General features: G+C 39.3%; 1 protein-coding gene and 1 long non-coding RNA gene across 2 annotated transcripts; both read right to left on the bottom strand.

The window, feature by feature from the left end:
* Window positions 1–3,520: 3,520 nt before the first annotated feature.
* Window positions 3,521–5,068, bottom strand: LOC117531002. The gene is made up of 4 exons (XR_004566495.1): window positions 4,885–5,068; window positions 3,961–4,032; window positions 3,791–3,853; window positions 3,521–3,715 (listed from the first exon to the last, which is right to left on the bottom strand). It is a non-coding gene; the product is annotated as an uncharacterized LOC117531002 (long non-coding RNA).
* A 1,761-nt stretch (window positions 5,069–6,829) lies between these two features.
* Window positions 6,830–12,007, bottom strand: abi3b (ABI family, member 3b). The gene is made up of 5 exons (XM_034193954.1): window positions 11,614–12,007; window positions 11,362–11,529; window positions 9,927–10,106; window positions 9,676–9,746; window positions 6,830–7,540 (listed from the first exon to the last, which is right to left on the bottom strand). Exons 1-5 carry the CDS (start codon window positions 11,755–11,757, stop codon window positions 6,970–6,972), a joined length of 1,134 nt encoding a protein of 377 aa, XP_034049845.1. The 5' UTR covers window positions 11,758–12,007; the 3' UTR covers window positions 6,830–6,969.
* Window positions 12,008–19,892: the final 7,885 nt, after the last annotated feature.

A 19,892-nucleotide genomic window follows, 5' to 3' on the forward strand; every position in this document is an offset into this window, starting at 1 on the left:
TGGGAAATCCGTCGTGAAAGAAGAAACGGTGCAAAAGCAGCCTCATGTAGAGCGTTTTTGTAGAAACATCTGTCGACCCCAATGTCAAGTTGTACTTTATTGTCAGACTTGGAATATAATCAATATTTGTTTGGAAAGATTCCGATTAAGAGGTTTTGTGCAATAGTGTGAGTGAGTGTGTGCATGTTAATATAAACATGGAAGTAGAGGTGCAGTAATAACGTGAGTGCGCAGCTAATGTGCTCTGTCGAAGGTGTTACAGGATAGTCAACCATTCTAGCCTTTCCAGTCCCGGAATCATTTATTTACTATGTTTACATTGTAAAGTAGGACAAACTAGTATCCCAAAATGTCATTTTTATATTCATTTGTATACATCTTGCCATTTATTCACACAGTACGATTGTATTTGTTCAGAAATGTGCTTTATCTCGTAAGTTTCCACCGATTTTAAAAATGAACAGCAATAGCAAATTGTAAACAATCCCCGTGTTCACGTATTTTTGGTAAATCACAGTGTGTATTTTATTAGACTCATTTGGAGATATATGTTATTGTTTCTCCTTTTTTTTTTTTTTTGTTTCAACACTGGTAGTACCCATGACCACAAGACAGTAAGAACTACAGCAATCTGACATTTGAGCCCAGTAACATTGACCTTCACCCAAGGGATTGACCTTTGGCTGGAAACAACCCAAGTGCGTGTCATATTTGGTTAACAGGTTGAAATTCAAATTTCTTGACTTGGATTTTTGGCCAAATAAATTCTTTCAGGGTAATGTCAGGGTCAACCTTGTTTGATGTACCAAGTTTGGTAGAAATCATCTAAAGGTCTTTGGAGGAGTTGGCCAACAAACAGACAAGCAGATTTGACCTTGGCCCGAATGACTGACCTTTAGCAAATCTGACCTTGCTGGGAAGTTCCACAACTGACTTTCTTTTGTTTGTCAAGTTTAATGCAAATTGGAGGGAAAAACTGAATTAATTTTTTTTTTTTTAATTCCAGTGTCTTTCGCCTCACCGATTGATCTTTGGTAGATTTTATCCCATGCAGGCGATTCCAGGACCCAGCTACGTATGTGCATGAAGTTTGATTGACACGCTCAAAAAATGGCTTCTTGTATGAACTCAGTTATGTGCAGGATTGCCATCTAATAATATATGTAGCCTCAACTCAAATAAAGCACATCCATACAAGCTAATGTGACTTAATCGAGTGGGACTACATATATTTATTACATGGAATCCAATCCAGTGAGTCAGTTTATTGAGTATCATTCAAACAAAGAGTCATGGATGAACTCAATTCAATTATGTGTAGGATTGCCATCTAATAAATAGATTAGCCTCAACTCAAATAAAGCACATCCATAAAGCATCCACTTAAATAAATAAGAAATTTTTAAAAAGTTAGATTTTATGATCTTATTTAAAAGAATATATAAATCATATACAATATACATTATATACGAGGGCTGTCAATAAAGTAACGGTCCTTTTTATTTTTTCAAGAACTATATGGATTTTTCATATGTTTTACGTCAGACATGCTTGAACCCTCGTGCGCATGCGTGAGTTTTTCCACGCCTGTCGGTGACGTCATTCGCCTGTGAGCACTCCTTGTGGGAGGAGTTGTCCAGCCCCTCGTCGGAATTCCTTTGTCTGAGAAGTTGCTGAGAGACTGGCGCTTTTGTTTGATCAAAATTTTTTCTAAACCTGTGAGACACATCGAAGTGGACACGGTTCGAAAAATTAAGCTGGTTTTCAGTGAAAATTTTAACGGCTGATGAGAGATTTGAGGTGATACTGTCGCTTTAAAGGACTTCCCACGGTGCGAGACGTCGTGCAGCGCTCATCAAGCCGCCGTTGTCAGCCTGTTCAAGCTGAAAACCTCCACATTTCAGGCTCTATTGATCCAGGACGTCGTGAGAGAACAGAGAAGTTTCAGAAGAAGTCGGTTTCAGCATTTATCCGGATATTCCACTGTTAAAGGAGATTTTTTTAATGAAAGACGTGCGGATGGATCAACCGACAGGCGTGGAAAACCTCCACGCATGCGCACGAGGGTTTAAGCATGTCTGACGTAAAAACATTGAATGAAATCCATATAGTTTTGAAAAAAATAAAAAGGACCGTTACTTTATTGACAGCCCTCGTACAATCATTTAAATGTACATTTTGATGTCATTAACAAAGCAGCCTCTATGTTTGTCAGTGTAGATGGTTCTCAGAAGGGGATTGATGGGCTGTAGTCCACCCCCCCCCCCCAACTCCCCCCAGCCCCACTAAGAAGAAACCTCTGGAGCCGCCACTGTGTATTGGCAGTTGAGCTGGAATTCCACCGTTTGCTGTGTGCTGGAGGCTGCACGTGGGGGGTGGGTAGTGTTTGAGGGTGGAGGAGTTGGATGCAGAGGTGCTGTGGGCGTCTGACAGTGATCCGACACCTCAGGCGGTATTATAGGATACATCTCGTAGTCTGGTGGCGAGTCCTCCAGTTGGCTGCCCGTCAATCTGGGGTCAAACTGCACAAATAGAAAAGCTGTTACTATATTTACTGTTGAGAATTACTTTAATTTTATGAAAATGGTTTGAACTTTTATGAATTAGATCTGAGGCCTGTAATACGAGCGAAATACTGCACCGCACAATTAGCGTGAACTCGCTCAAGATACAGGGAGTCCCAAATAGGAAGTGCCAAATTTTGGGTCCACAGTGAAAAAGGAAATGTCAAATGTTGAACACTTTCTGGATTGACAACAGATGAGATCTTGTGGGGTCTTGCGAAAATTCAGTGGCAAGTTGACACTGAAACAAGAAGTGCCAAATTTTGAGGCCATAGTGAAACAGGAATTGCCAAATGTTGAACACTTCCTGGAGCTACAGCAGAGGATATTTACCTGTTCTTCATTATGTTGTTCTAAGGTTTTTATGTAACTTTTTGTTTGTCTCAATAAAAAAATAGAAAAAAACAGAAAGGGGAGATCTCGCGGGAATTCAGTGCACAGTCGACACTGAAACAGGAAATGCAAAATGTTGAGTCTACATTGAATCTGGGAATGCTAAAGTGAGAGGCAGCTCGTACCTTGACAGCACGAGGTCAGTCAGTGTCTATTTAGTGTGTAAATTGCATGAAGTTTTTTAGCCATGCTAATGCTGCCCAAAAGCATTTACTAAAAACAAAGTGTGAAGGACCTAAATGAGATGGTGAGGACTTAACAGGCATGTGAGATGCAAATAAAGAAAAATGCTTAAAATGGCTGGGGATTAAGAGGGCCATAGTTGGGGGGGGTCGGAGCTGAAGGTTTTTAGCCATGCTAATGCTCCCCAGAAGCATTTGCTGAAAAAAGTCAGAAGGGCCTAAATGACATGATGAGATGCTGAAGCGCTTCGCTGTTCATGTCTGCGACATATACAAATTAGCAGAAATTGTCATTGAATCAGAAGTGCAGATAATTGATTGCCACTCTTCATGTCAGTGATTCAGGATGCGGTGACGCACCAGTGAGTATGGTGGCGGCGGTTCATCCAGGATCTGCAGCTTAGAGGAGATCCGTCTTCCATTTGTGCACGACTCAAAGGCAGATAGGCCGCTGGCATGTAGGCGCTGTTGTGACGTCGTGTTGCCACGGTGAAGTCATATGAGTCACTTTTCCTTTTTGCATACAAACAGAAGCAGAGCAGCACAGCGACAAAGGAAAACACCAAACCTGGAAATCTACAAACACGTTTCAGTGATCGCAAAACGACTGGAGCTTCTACAATACAGAGAATGAGATGTTAGACAACTTACAAATATTTCAGGATGTTTATTACAGTGGTCATAGCTGGACTTGTGTCAAACTGTGCTGCATCGCTTGTGACAAGAAAAAAGATGAATGAATGAAATTATTGAATTAATTCATTTATTCAACACACAGACTCAAAAAAAAAGCTCATAAAGAAAACAATTTAACAAAGTACCCATGTGTCCAAAAGGGAGTTGGCAGAAACAAAAGCTTCTTGGTCACACTTTGGGTCTTTTTGGGGGTCACCCTGTAGATAAATTGGATTAGTAACGACATCACTTATGTCTGATATGTGCAAGCCGAAATAAGTGTCAGAAATTTTTATTCAACATTTGCTTTTCTGTTGGATTTATAGCACACATGAAATAGATTTTAATACAGATAAAGCCAAAGATTTACATAAAGTTCAGTTAAATACTTTCAAACTGAATTTTCTCCACCAGATATGTTAAGTAAATAATGTCTACTTCATTTCCAAATAAAATGATGTAAAAATAATAGCTGCAAGACAGATTTGATTCAGTTTTAGTTCACTGTCAGACTGCCAGAGGATCCCTGGTTTACATAGAACATGACTGCTCCTTTAAACTACACTGAACAGTCCACACTTTTAAAATGTAATTAATACGATATACTTGCAAATGTTATTTTAGGGATTTAAGTAATAATGTTTCATTTGATTTAATTAATTTCAACTACAATATTGTTTTGCACTTAATTGACAATGTTATGTGGAAAAAGTTACCTTAATTTTATCAATTAATTTCAACGTTTAGAGTGCAGAAGAATCAAATCTTCATTGATTTAAATGCTTGTAAAAGTTTCTGAATGATGCATAATGTGGGTTAATTGTGAACGTTGGCTGTATTTAAGGACCTACATGGAGCCAGTGTTAAGTGCAGACTATATGTATATGTGTGTGTGTACAAAAAAATGTTTGCAGCTTGAGCAGTGAACAGTGCAATCTCTATACTGTCTTAACTGTTGAACTTTTGTTGTATAAATGTGCTTTCATTTCAAACGTAAAAGTTTTTGAATTCACATAAATGTAACATATGCCACACTGATTATTAACCGATTATATTGTATGGAATCTTACCTTTTTTTAAAATAGTGATTCCAAAGCTTTTCAGGCGTGTGCGTCGCTATCAAGTGATCTCGTATTTCTTCAGGAAGTACACAAAGGTTTTATGGTGTTATTATCTCGTTTAAAGGCACAGGTCTGAGAAGTGTGTGCTGTGTCTTTCAAATGTGCTGAAAGTGATCCATGCTATTGTAGTCCCTTTTTTTGTGCCTATTTTACGTCTTATTTTAAAATTATAACAGCGGAGTTCCTCAGGGGTCTCTTATTAGACCACTTTTTGTTTATGCTTATTGTTATGAAATTCAATCACGATAGTCACACAATAATTCATTATTGATGTAACTTTATAACTTTTGATGCTTTTTGGCATATCCTGCTTACAATCAGGGTAGACAACACAAAATTGTAACCCCACACTTGAAGTACTAACAAGGTCGCCATGGTGACCGAGGGTTTAGAAATTAAACAGACTCACAAACAGCTTATTTCATGTTACATATAACTTCAACCACACCTGCTCCTGATTTCGATGCGATGAAAGAAGCCCAGATGTAGCCAGTAGGTGGTGGATGGTTTATTACAAAAACAAACTTGCTTTTTCTATTGATGTGTTGCATCAAAGTTAATAAAGTTTCAGTCAGTTGATCATCATTATATGCACGTTTAAGTTTAAGACTTACATGATGATAGACTTTGTTGCTTTAGAGTTGTGTTGTTAAAAACTGGAGGAGACAGCCTCACTTACTCATGCACTCACTGCATTTCTCAGTACGCACATACAATAATCAATAAAGCTGTGATAAGTGAGGAAAACCACACTGCAGGGACAGAGGAGTCTCTGTTTTGAACTTGTTTCTGAGGAATGCAGTCGGGATTATGTCGAAACATGTTGAAAGCGATTCTACATTTGCACAATGTGTGTGTTTAAGGAGGATTTTCTCTCCATGGAATATTATGTGAGGCTCACACTCTAAAAAAAAATGCTGCGCTGCTCAACTTACAAAAAAAAAAAAAAAAATGAAACAAATTGCATGGTTATTTTAAAAGTAATTCCAACTCAACTGTTGCTGAATAAATGCCATCATACTTTTATTATCAGACTAACTCACATTAAGCAAATGATTTGTCCTCTACAAAGTAAATAAAGTTAACTTACACTGAAAAAAGAACAACTTAAAAAGCGTTAGAATTGGTAAAAAACCTGAATGAATTGAGTTGTTTGAACTTAACGTTTTTAAGTTAGATCAACTCTAACTTACAAACTTAAGTTCAAACAACTCAATTCATTCAGGTTTTACAAATTGTAACGCTTTTTTAAGGTTTGTAAAAGTATTCTTTTTTTCAGAGTAATTAAAAAGTTTTGTTGTTACTAGGTAGCCAATGTATTTCATATGTTATTCTACCTTCTTTATTTTGCCTCCATTCCACTCAGAAATGTTCATGTCATTTTTTTTTTAGTTTTTTAGTTTTAGTTTTTTTTTTTTACTGAATAATAATATTAATTTTTTCTTATTGAATAATAATACTGAATTTATATCCCTTCAATCAGGATAAATTACATGTTGCCATTCTAGTTTTACAATCAAACACTTTATCTTTAATCCACTGTCAACTGTGAATAATTAACATCTTGTAAGTTATCAATTAATTAAAATGTGAACTTGCAAAAAGTTTTTTTTCCATGTTGAACATAATAAACAATTTAAGTTATACTAACTAACCCCATGAAACATTTTTACAGTGCATCAGAGATTACACAAACCAAGAAAAAAAACTGCCCCACACACCATTTTCAGTGCACGAGGCACAGACCCACCAAAATATTACACATAATTCACACATATTCCACAACAGTCAACATAGAATGTGACTAAATTGGAACTCTGAATGACTGCACAGAAAAAAAAAGATTAAAAAAAAATAAGATAAGTTTGGTTTCGAGTTTTACGTCAACATTTTAGGTGATACAGAGTATCAATCACAGCCGTTTGTTTTAATTTAACAATTATGAAAGACTGATGAGGAATCGGGAACATAACCAACATGTGACATTAGCATCTGAACGGATATTGATCCAGTGTATTGATGATATATTGCCACTTAAAATAAGGGAGGGGGTGGTGGAGGAGGTGGTGGAGCGGTTCCTGACACCGGTGGAGGTGGTGGAGGAGGAGGTAGAGCGGTTCCTGACACTGGTGGAGGTGGTGGAGGAGGAGGTAGGGGCAAGGAACCTCCTGACACCGGTGGAGGTGGTGGAGGAGGAGGTAGAGCGGTTCCTGACACTGGTGGAGGTGGTGGAGGAGGAGGTAGGGGCAAGGAACCTCCTGACACAGGTGGAGGTGGAGGAGGTAGGGGCGAGGAACCTCCTAACACCGGTGGAGGTGGTGGAGGAGGGGGTGTAGGCAAGGAACCTCCTGACACCGGTGGAGGAGGAGGAAGAGGAGAGGAACCTCCTGCCATCAGTGGAGGTGGAGGTGGGATGGCTCCTGGCATAGGTGGAGGTAGAGGCGGGAGTGATGTGGATGAGGTTGGTGGTGGTGGTGGAGGTGTGGACATACTGGGGTTGAACCCATCTGACTGATGAGGATCAGGAGGCAAGTCATTGGTGGTGTTGGAGACCTTGGGAATGGTGGGGACTGATGGTGGAGGTACAGCAATGCCAAAGCTGGACCTACATAAAAAAACAGTCCTTTAGAGTACTTTTACATACCTACAGTATTGTACTTTTTTGATACTACAAACCAGAATTTGTGGTTTTCCACTGGCTAAGGTTCTAATTCTAAATGCCAAGTCCATTTTTTGATCCTTGTACGTTCATATTTGGAACTTGAAAAAACAAAATGAGCTTAGACTAGAAAAAGTGGAATGGAATGGCGATTCAAGTTGGAATTCCAAATTCGAAAATTGGACAGGAGGTGTTTGTCAATCTAACATCACAGCAGTAAACAGAATTCCCTTTCAGTGAAGTTTTACATGTAGTATCTGATAACGGGTTTAATGCAAGAAATCTGTTTACAGGTGTTACTGACTTGACTTGTGAATCTTGGCCTTGCTGTCATTACAACAGTGGGTCACAAATTCGTGACAATCTCTCCCCCAAGATAGCAGATGAAAATATCATAAAAAGGAAGTCAGAAATCCTGACTCGGAATAATCAACTTCCGTAAAGCAGTGGAAGGGAGCACTTAAGGATAAGGTTACTTTTTAAAAACCTTAGTCATATTAAAACATTGTAAACAATTAAGTTGTTCAATCGGTACCCAAGGATCCTCCAATGAGACCTTGTGCCAAAGACATGCATTCCTTCACATAAGTCAAGGGTTAGCATCCAAGTCTCACAATGGAGCAAAAGGACCCTGAAGACTTGGACCATTGTTCTCCTGTAAAGGTAAGCTCTCTTGATCTCAGAAACCAAGGACCCAGAAAAGTCTCTACAAGTTCTCTTTGTTTTTTTGTTTCTGGTTGTAGATCCGGTTTTCAGAGAGAAGAAATCAGCATGTTGTTTTCTGAATAAGCACCAGTGGTGTTCAGAATTATTTAGAACAAACAGTGCAGAAGACATATGGACAGGTCATCTACATTTTATCTTAATACTGGCAGCATACTAGATGGGGGTTGACATGGTTACTGTTGCTGGGAAACAGGCCAGTCACAGTCTGAAATACAAATATTCAAACGCACCCACATGCCCACATTAACATCAGGAGCTACAAATGATTAAGGATTTGAGTGATGTGTATGTGGCGGGGGGGGGGGGGGGGGGGGGGTGTATGTGAGGGATTGTGTGTGTGCTGGGGTTGCTGCAATTAATGGGCAACAGGCCAGAGAGGTAGACCCACAACAGACTTTTACAGTCCATGGACCAAGCAGGTTTTCTGTACCATTTAAGGTGATGAAACGACACTTAGAATTCAGCCTCAGTGTACCATGGTCTACATAAAAATGTATGACAACCATCACAGGGTGGCAGCTGTAGCCAGGTAGGAGTCAATGAAGAATGACACAGAGGTCAAAATGTAAAAATGCTCCAATCATGTTAAAAACTATATCACATTATTTGTCTGACTATAATGATTCCAAAAAGGTATAGTTTGGACTATCTATGACTAAATGGTCTGGAGTTATGGAGTAAAAACAACACAAATGATGACAGGTCAGTTTCAGTTAGTACAGGGATCAAAAGTTAAAGTTTCTCCAATTTCAGTATAGGATTATGCAAATTATTGTTTTGGTTAATAGAGTTCTAAAAAGGAATAGTTTGCACCACCTGTCATGCTTAGTTATCATGTTACAGGGTAACATATGTCACATGTCATGGAATCCAATGGAGAGACCAAACATTCAACACAGTCAAAACTATTTCACTTATTAATCCTTTTATTTCAACCAATAATTTGCATCATTTTTTACTGAAATTGGAGCAACTTTAACTTTTGACCCCTGTACAAACTGAAACTGACCTTTGTTACCATTTTTGGTGTTTTTACCCCATAACTCCTGAACATTCAGTCATAGATAGTCCAAACTATACCTTTTTGGAACTGTTATGATCAGACAAATAATGTGATATAGTTTTCAACATGACTGAAGCCTGACCCCTACCTGGCTACAGTTGCCACCCTGGGATGGTTATCCTACATTTTTGTGGAGGTCACGGTACACTGAGGCTGGATTCTAAGTGTTGTTTTGTCACCCTATGTTGTACCGATTCAGTCAAAATTGATGACTGGCTCATGGACTATTATATATAGAGAATATGATAATCATAATTTGTGTTGTGGAAATAAATCTATGTGGTTTACATACGTAACAGGGCCTCTGTTACTCTCTATGCTCTCAGTGGTCTCAGCTTTCTTTTGGGACTGTTGATCAGGGACCTGTGGGTGAGATGAAGAATTAATGTAAAGTCCATTTCTGTACCACAGTCAGCAAAACTGCATAAAAGCTCGTACTGCACTAGAAAAACAACTGAGCAGATGTTTGACCTCATCCTTCATCAACAACACGGAGGTAGCTGGGTTGAATGTGGAAGTTTTAAAACCATTTTTAATGGTCACCTGAAAACAGTGTCCGACGGAGTCCAGGATGGAGAACGATATTGGCACTCTTGTGTAGCTTCTTTCTGGCTCTTTGCCTGATTTTGGCGGGGTCATGGGTTTGGCGCGGTTCTTGTTCTTTGGAGAAGTAAAAACACCAATCTCTCTCCTGGCTACATTCTCATGGTGGATAGCTGCAGCCTGGTCCAGAGAACAGTAAAAAAAAAAAAAAATCAGCTATAATCAGTAAAACTCAGAATAAAAATGTCCCTGGAAAGATTCTCACTTGCAGCAGTTTGGAAGCAATAATAGTTTATTTGGAACAACAAAGCAACCAAACTGTGTAAAAACTGCACAGCTATGTTATGAATAACTATGTTGTAATAACTGTGATTATTGAAATGATTATTACTACATAGTGTGTGCAAATGCACAGCAAACTCAACCACTGTCACTGTGCATCCAGAAAGTATTCACAGCACTTCACTTTTGCCACATTTTTCAGTTTATCCCCCCTCAAAATTCTACACACAATACCCCATAATGACAATGAAATAGGTTTTTTTTTTTTTTTAAGATTTTTGCAAATGTATATATATATATTAAAAAAAAGTATCAAAGGAGTGTCTTCAGGACAACTCTGTGAATGTTCTTGAGTGGCCCAGCCAGAGTCCAGACCTGAATCCGATTGAACATCTCTGGAGAGATCTGAAAATAGCTGTGCACTGACACTCCATCCATCCAATCTGATGGAGCTTGCGAGGTGCTGCAAAGAGAAATGGACAAAACTGCCCAAAGATAGGTGCACCAAGCTTGTGGCATCATATTCAAGAAGACTTGAGGCTGGAATTGCTGTCAAAGGTGCATCAACAAAGGATTGAGCAAAGGGTGTGAATATTTGTGTACATGTGATTTCTTCATTTTTATTATTAATAAATTTGCAACATATATAATAATAATAATTTTTTTATGTTAAGGTGGTTTTTGGGGTTGCTCACCAGTGCCTGCAGGTTTTGAGGTGGTTTTTGTGTTCCTCACCAGAGCCTGAATGGTTTTTGTTCCTCACCAGCGCCTGCAGGTTTTGAGGTGGTTTTTGTGTTCCTCACCAGAGCCTGAGGTGGTCTTTGTGTTCCTCTCACCAGCGCCTGCAGGTTTTGAGGTGGTTTTTGTGTTCCTCACCAGAGCCTGAGGTGGTCTTTGTGTTCCTCTCACCAGTGCCTGCAGGTTTTGAGGTGGTTTTTGTGTTCCTCACCAGAGCCTGAGGTGGTTTTTGTGTTCCTCTCACCAGTGCCTGCAGGTTTTGAGGAGGGTTTGTGTTGCTCACCAGTGCCTGCAGTTTTGAGGTGGTTTTAGTGTTGCTCACCAGTGCCTGAGGTGGTTTTAGTGTTGCTCACCAGTGCCTGAGGTGGTTTTAGTGTTCCTCAGCAGCACCTGAGGTGGTTTTAGTGTTGCTCACCAGTGCTAGCAGGTTGATGGAGGACTCCATGTCTTTGATCTGCAGGGCCTGAGAGTCCAGCAGCCTGATCACGGTGCAGGCTACGGCGTTGACCTGGTAGGTCACACTGGCCAAAGCCTGGATGGCCAAAGCCTTGGATTCTTCTACAGCCTTGGCTGGATCTTCTGCCTGCGTCGTTTGGACAGAAAATTATTAAATGATCAAATAATCGAACTCTTACAAAGCTGCCTGACTTACTGGAGCACTACTGACCTGGAGATAGTTATTTTCGCAGTAGTCCGCCACTTTGAAGAGGTTGCTGTGGTTTTCTGACAGCTTGTTCCTGGCAGATCTCGACTCTTGCATGATCTGATTGATTTGTTCTGAAAGCTTCTTTTGCTGAGTAATTTCTCCCATGACTCCAGCGAACCAAACATGAAAAACTAAATTCAATTCATATGCAGACGATCGTTAAGTTTTTTTTCGCTCCCTGAGGTGCCTGCTCCGGTTTTGGAAGAAGACTCGTGGAAGGTGGGAGGTGTTTGTCAGAGAAACGCGGAATAACCGCAGGCTAAAAGATTTTTCATTTCTCAACTCAGCAGCTCCTCAACACGAACAAAGTGTCTGTTTTAACCAACAGTAACGTCATATGTGTGCTGTTTTACACAACAACACGCAGTCTTAAATGTCAGTATTCATACAACATCCATTAAGCTGTATTTCATAAAGTTAACACTCGCCGTCATCGTGGAAATTCCTCGGTGGAGAGCGAGATGTCCACTAGAGGGCAGTATTATCAAGGAATAAAATTCAACGAGAATACTGTCCGTTAATTTATGACTGTTTTTTATGATAATCACAACATATATTTGATGATCACAACACTAGCAATAATAATAATAATAATAATAATAATAATAATAATAATAATAATAATAATAATACACTTTAATCATATTTCAGAAAGTTCTATTATTTAGACAGTCCATTCACTAGAGGTCAGTATTGTCAAGGAAAAAAATCAACGGGAATACTGTCCGTTAATTCATGACTGTTTTTATGATCACAACATATATTTGATGATCACAACACTAGCAATAATAATAATAATAATAATAATAATAATAATAATAATAATAATAATAATAATAATAATAATAATAATAAATAAATAAATAAATAAATAAATAAATAAATAAATAAATTTTAATCATATTTCAGAAAGTTCTATTATTTAAGACAGTCCATTCACTAGAGGTCAGTATTTGTCAAGGAAAAAAAAATCAGTGGGACTACTGTCCGTTAATTTCTGACTGCTTTTAATGATGATCACAACATATATTTGATGATCACAACACTAGCAATAATAATAATAATAATAATAATACACTTTAATCATATTTCAGAAAGTTCTATTATTTAGACAGTCCATTCACTAGAGGTCAGTATTGTCAAGGAAAAAAAAATCAACGGGAATACTGTCCGTTAATTCATGACTGTTTTTATGATCACAACATATATTTGATGATTACAACACTAGCAATAATAATAATAATAATAATAATAATAATAATAATAATAAATAAATAAATAAATAAATAAATTTTAATCATATTTCAGAAAGTTCTATTATTTAAGACAGTCCATTCACTAGAGGTCAGTATTTGTCAAGGAAAAAAAAATCAGTGGGACTACTGTCCGTTAATTTCTGACTGCTTTTAATGATGATCACAACACTAGCAATAATAATAATAATAATAATAATAATAATAATAATAAATAAATAAATAAATAAATAAATAAATAAATAAATAAATACATTTTAATCATATTTCAGAAAGTTCTATTATTTAGACAGTCCATTCACTAGAGGTCAGTATTTGTCAAGGAAAAAAAAAAATCAGTGGGACTACTGTCCGTTAATTTCTGACTGCTTTTAATGATGATCACAACAGTAGCAATAACAACAACAACAATAATAAAATTAATTAATTAATTTTAATCATATTTCAGAAAGTTCTATTATTTGGACAGTCCATTCACTAGAGGTCAGTATTGTCAAGGGGGAAAAAAACTATGGGAAATCTCTGTGTTGATGAATGTATGTAATGACTGTGATGACCCAAACAGCAACAACAACAATAATTTTAATATATTTCAGAAAGTTATATTATTCAGGCAATCCACAGTAAACATACAGTATTTTGGCATGACCTTTTAGTGATTGTGATGACCAATGACAATGATAATAATAAAAATACTAAAAATAATGCTAATACTAATAATGCTAAACAACACCAATAACAACAATAATAACTAGATTGGGAAGCAAATATTAAGGGTCCAAGCCCCCCCACGCCACTGCAAATCCAGGCCTGTCCCAAGCAGAGACCACGGAGAAGCCTTGTAAAACTCTTAGGCAAGATTGACAAGAATTTTGGAGCATGTTAAAGCTCTGAAATTCAGAAATATATGCATTGAAGCGCCATCTAGTGACACAGTTCCACCAAATTTAGCACTGTGGATCTAACAGAGGCTGTCCACACACCTGCCAAATTTCCTGCCATTCGGTTATCCCGTTAATGAGAAAGCCCATCATAAATTTACTCCAACCCAAAGTAAAAAAACTTGTAAACAGAGCAAAATATTGGAAAGTTTCCGGTCCAATTTTTCAGACTCATGAAACAGAGAACATTTTGACACCAATCTGGCCTTTCTGTGTGAAAAATCCAGTTCACATAGTGCCATTTTACATATTTTGGAATTTTGTGAGATGTATATACTAGCTCAGTTACCCGTTCTATGCATTTTAGTTAAGGTATAGTAAGTTGCATTTCATTGTGTGTATGTTGTCAGAAATTTCCATAGAGCAATTTGTGACATTCATGAGACTCAAGTGAATGATGATAAAAGGTGAAGTCATATCACTGCAATGCTCTGGCATGCAGTACACAACTGGTACATTTTAATTGAAAAAAACGCAAGTTTTAACTGACACACTGAGCTTGCTGGCCCGTTCAGATTGCAATTAAAGTGCACCCTAGCCAGCCACTATTACATAGTAAGTAAAGTGTGATGTTTGCTACCTGACCTGAGTACCACATGAACTGTGAAAATAAGGGCTCCAGTGAGCAGGTGTGATTTAATACATAAGGCTGATCATGTGTGTGTGTGTGTGTTTGCGCACATATGCTTTCAACCTAAGGGCTCCAGTGACCTCCCCCTTGGTACCCCAGTCACCAAAGCAAGTTTGGTGCAGTTTGCATCATTACTGTGGCTGTGCATAGTGAATACACACACACACACACACACACGATCAGCTTTATATTTTTGATACAGTCCACTTGTGGTCAGTATTGTCAAGGGAAATATTGGCTTTTGCCTCTGATTGTGGTGATTGTTTTAATATTGACAGGTGTGTGTGTGTGTGTGTGTGTGTGTGTGTGTGTGTGTGTGTGTGTGTGTGTGTGTGTGTGTGTGTGTGTGTGTGTGTGTGTGTGTATAAAGCAGATGGAAAAGTGTTACAGAGCTGCAGTCCACTTGCTGTATTTGTTTAACGTAACAGCTTACACATGTGAAAGCTTTCAGGATAAACTGCTTTGTCAGCGTTCACTGAGCATAATTCAATACACACGGTTATAAACTCATTAAACAAATATGTAGGACTGCTTTTTTGCATTTACGCAATATCTCTAAAATCAGAAAGGTCTTGTCTCAGAGTGATGCTGAAAAACTAATTCATGCATTTATTTCCTCTAGGCTGGACTATTGTAATTCATTATTATCAGGTTGTCCTAAAAGTTCCCTAAAAAGCCTTCAGTTAATTCAAAATGCTGCAGCTAGAGTACTGGCGGGGACTAGAAGGAGAGAGCATATCTCACCCATATTGGCCTCTCTTCATTGGCTTCCTGTTAATTCTACAATAGAATTTAAAATTCTTCTTCTTACTTATAAGGTTTGAATAATCAGGTCCCATCTTATCTTAGGGACCTCGTAGTACCATATCACCCCAATAGAGCGCTTCGCTCTCAGACTGCAGGCTTACTTGTAGTTCCTAGGGTTTGTAAGAGTAGAATGGGAGGCAGAGCCTTCAGCTTTCAGGCTCCTCTCCTGTGGAACCAGCTCCCAATTCAGATCAGGGAGACAGACACCCTCTCTACTTTTAAGATTAGGCTTAAAACTTTCCTTTTTGCTAAAGCTTATAGTTAGGGCTGGATCAGGTGACCCTGAACCATCCCTTAGTTATGCTGCTATAGACGTAGACTGCTGGGGGGTTCCCATGATGCATTGTTTCTTTCTCTTTTTGCTCTGTATGCACCACTCTGCATTTAATCATTAGTGATTGATCTCTGCTCCCCTCCACAGCATGTCTTTTTCCTGGTTCTCTCCCTCAGCCCCAACCAGTCCCAGCAGAAGACTGCCCCTCCCTGAGCCTGGTTCTGCTGGAGGTTTCTTCCTGTTAAAAGGGAGTTTTTCCTTCCCACTGTCGCCAAGTGCTTGCTCACAGGGGGTCGTTTTGACCGTTGGGGTTTTACATAATTATTGTATGGCCTTGCCTTACAATATAAAGCGCCTTGGGGCAACTGTTTGTTGTGATTTGGCGCTATATAAAAAAATTGATTGATTGATTGACTTTAGGTCGTGTGATTAGGATGAACCGTAATTCATTATATAGTCATTTATCACAGATTATTCCATTTCTTTGTACTTAGCTCACATGGGAGTTATATTCCAACATTTTTCAACCTGGGCTCTACATACAGATGTTTTTGGGATTCATCTTTTCACTTGAGACAAAAACACTGATGTAATATTGACTTGGAACACAAAAAACGTCACGGACTAACCAGCTACATACGCCAGTGTTGCTGAACAGCTGAAAATATTGAAAATGTTGATTGAATATATGGTTGCTTACCATATCCTCCAGTCCACTGGGAGGCGCTGCTCTCCACTGAGGCACTACAAGTCGATAACCTTTGAGGAACTGAGCCTGTCATGTGGATCAACAAGTTTTATTTTACATAGTTAGCCTGTAGGAGTAGCTGCATTCTAAATCATTTGCACACTGTGTATTGGTTTAGACATTTTGAGTTTGTCAAACCCAATGTATCACTAAGTTAGCACAAACTAACCAAACAAACACTCTTAAAGCTGTAGTCCCGTTTGAATTTTACCCTTTAAGGCATGAAAAGAATTTTATCTGATGTCATTTTCATTTTGTTAATTGTTACTTAAATAAAGGATTCATAATCTCATATGGCCAATATCACATACGTTTATCTTGTCTGGAAACGATTTAGGATTTTGACCCATGTGGGTTAAAATACAGTGACGACATCGCTTCTATTGCGACACTATAGATGATGTGGGCGGTGGCTGGGGTGTGTGTGTGTTCTGTCCTTCAAATGTCACTGCTAAGCAACACTTGTATGTGCTAATGTTAGTGAAGCAGCAGGACCTTCGTGGCCGGGACGACGGTGGGGATCGAACCCACGCGGCTCGCACAAAAGGCTGTTCCTCTACCACAGGGGTGGGCAACGAGGGCCGAGACACTGCAGGTTTTCCTTGCAACCAATCACCTCAGCAGGTGGGTTGCTGATGAGCCTCTCCCTTGAACATAAACACTTGGTTATGAATGAAATCACCTGCTGAGACACCTGAACATTAATGAAATCACTTGCTGAGGTGATTGGTAGCAAGGAAAACCTGCAGTGCTTCGGCCCTTCATGGCACATGATTGCCCACCCCTGCTCTACCAGGTCAGCCAAAGGGGAACTCCCCGTTAGCCAAGCTAGTGGGAACGTCTTTTCAATTGGGACCCGGGACTTTCATCCCGCTACACATCTCCCCACCATTTTTGACTTCGTCCCGAAGTCACAGGTGCATGTTAGCATACTCTGTGACCCACATCCAGTACGTGACGCCAGTTTGAAGTAGCATGACCTTCGTGGCCGGGACGACGGTGGGGATCAAACCCACACAGCTCGCACAAAAGACCGTTTCTCTACCAGGTCAGCCAAAGGGGAACTCCCCGTTAGCCAAGCTAGCGGGAACGTCTTTTCAATTGGGACCTGGGACTTTCATCCTGCTACATTAGCATCATGGAACTGATGAAATACAGTAGAGCTTCAAGTGTGACTGAAAATGCAAAAACAACAACAACAATAATAAACAAACACCCAACCAACCAATCTGTTGGGGAAGTGTAGTGACACGGACCCACAAGAGGGGGCGTAAATGAACGGACAATAGAAGGAGTTAAATTAGAACACTTTACTGTTGTGAATGCCACAACCAAACACAGCAGATTACAGAATGGATACAAGTCAATCAATAAAGGTGTCATGTGGGCAGGCTCGACGATAGGAGACGCCCGTCTGGAGACGAACCGGAACCACACGATTTCCACCGCCACCGAACCCGAGGGATACTGGAGCCGCCAAGTCCCGAAGTCCCCAGGTGGCCACCGTCTCAGCGTGTCGGATCTGGTACTGCTGCCGGAAAACAAAGACAGTCAAGTGTGGGTGTGTGTACACCCAGTAACAATAATGGTGGGAAATCCACCTCCACCTCTCACTCAATATTCTGCAGAGTACCGCAGTAATTCCTCAGGGGAAAAGAGTGCCGTCCAGCACTCACTCAGCTTCCACAGACAGAGGGACCGGTACTCCTGCAAACACTCACAATGTACAGATTATATTGTAACACACAAACGGCTGAGTCTATTACCTCTCACTGAAGGTGATATCTCGGCGATGTGGTGGAGGTGTCTTCCTGCTTTTATTCCAGGTGTGATGTAGATGATCGGTGACAGCTGTCATGGTTGATGGGTGACAGCTGTCACCTCGGCTGTTCCTGGAGGCGGCAGCGCCCTCTCGTGCCTGAAGCCCGCACTTCAGGCAGGGCGCCCTCTGGTGGTGGGCCAGCAGTACCTCCTCTTCTGGCGGCCCACACAACACAATCAAGACCTCCATATGATTTGAGCAGAAAAAAACAAAAGAGACAACCAGTAAACAACCAGATTCCAGAGATTCAATTTGCAAGACCTCCACATACAATCTGGACATATATTGTTTTGAATGTTTTGCTGGATATCTGCAGGACACGTAAGACACATTTGGTCAATCTTGTGAAAATATGTCCAGATAAAATATGGACTTATTTTGAGCAGAAAATAGCAAAAGAGACAACCAATGAACAACCAGAGATTCCATTTGGAAGACCTCCAGATAAACTCTGGATACATTTTGTTTGGAAAGTTTTGCAGGATATCTGCTGGACAGGTAAGACAAATTTGGTCAATCTTGTGAAAATCTGTCCAGATAAAATCTGGACATATTTTATTTTGAAAGTTTTGCTGGATATGTACAGGACAGTTAAGACACATTTGGTCAATCTTGTGAAAAATCCAAATGATCTACACCTTTAAATTGCGTGCCCTTAAAAAGTGTGTGCATCTTGTTGTCTTGAATTTATAAGTTTGATCAAATCTTAACATAGACCATATATTCTGTAATAATCAGTGTAGTTTTACGGCATTTACAGAAAATGAGCAAATGCTTTATTTATTGGAACTGAAAGTACAGATCATTTTTGTTGCATTGTGCAGCATTAAACATTCTCTAAGACAAACGGTTGGAATTCCTTCCCTTATTTGTGTTGTTCGGAACAACTTCATGAACACTCGTACACACATTCTAGAACGATTCAGCATCGTCACCAGTGACCTAATGAAAAAAAACAAACAAACAAACAAAAAAACACTGGACACCTACGGGTGCAGCCGAGGGGACAGACGGCAGCCTATACTTACCTTCTGTGTGTGCTCACCTCACACGTACAGTAGTTATTTTCTTCCTGAGCCTCAAATACGCAACTGAGGTTTTTCCAACCATCAATTACAGTCGTTCTTCCAAACTCAAACTTTGCTTTTAACTTTTTATGTTGTGGGATCTCAGTGCCACAAAGGTCACTAATAGAGTGTGTGTCATAGATGTGTTTGTAACAGTTTGGTTTTTCATATGAAAGCTGCTCTTTTGAAGTGCTGTAGTGGAATATGTAAAGCAGTTTTGTGACACTGACTTTGTACTGCACCTAGGTAGCAAGTACTGGAGATAAAAACCTTCCGATGGGACATTTTAATAATATAATGAGTTTAATGATTAGATAAGACTTCCAGTTCCTTCATCTTACTGGGTCAGTGTGAGCAGCACGATACACGCCTGCTGTTAATGTCTGGTGTACACAAGGTAATACTACCAGTGTTGTGTTAACAGTGTCTAAATGAACCCAAAAAATGCAGACAGTAACCAAAACAGGATTCACAGCACTTAATAAATAGCACTTAATTTTTTCCATATTTTATTATATTACAGTCTTATTCCAAAATGGAGTAAATTCATTTTTTCCCCTCAAAAGTCTACTCACAACACGCCATAACAACAGCATAAAGATTTTTTTTTCATTTTTGCAAATTTATTAAAAAAAAAATAAATAAAGAAAGAAATCACGTGTACATAAGTATTCACACCCTTTGATCAGTACATGGC

The sequence above is a fragment of the Thalassophryne amazonica genome, chromosome 18 (genome assembly GCF_902500255.1).
Source record: "Thalassophryne amazonica chromosome 18, fThaAma1.1, whole genome shotgun sequence".
In the NCBI taxonomy this organism is placed as follows: Eukaryota; Metazoa; Chordata; class Actinopteri; order Batrachoidiformes; family Batrachoididae; genus Thalassophryne; species Thalassophryne amazonica.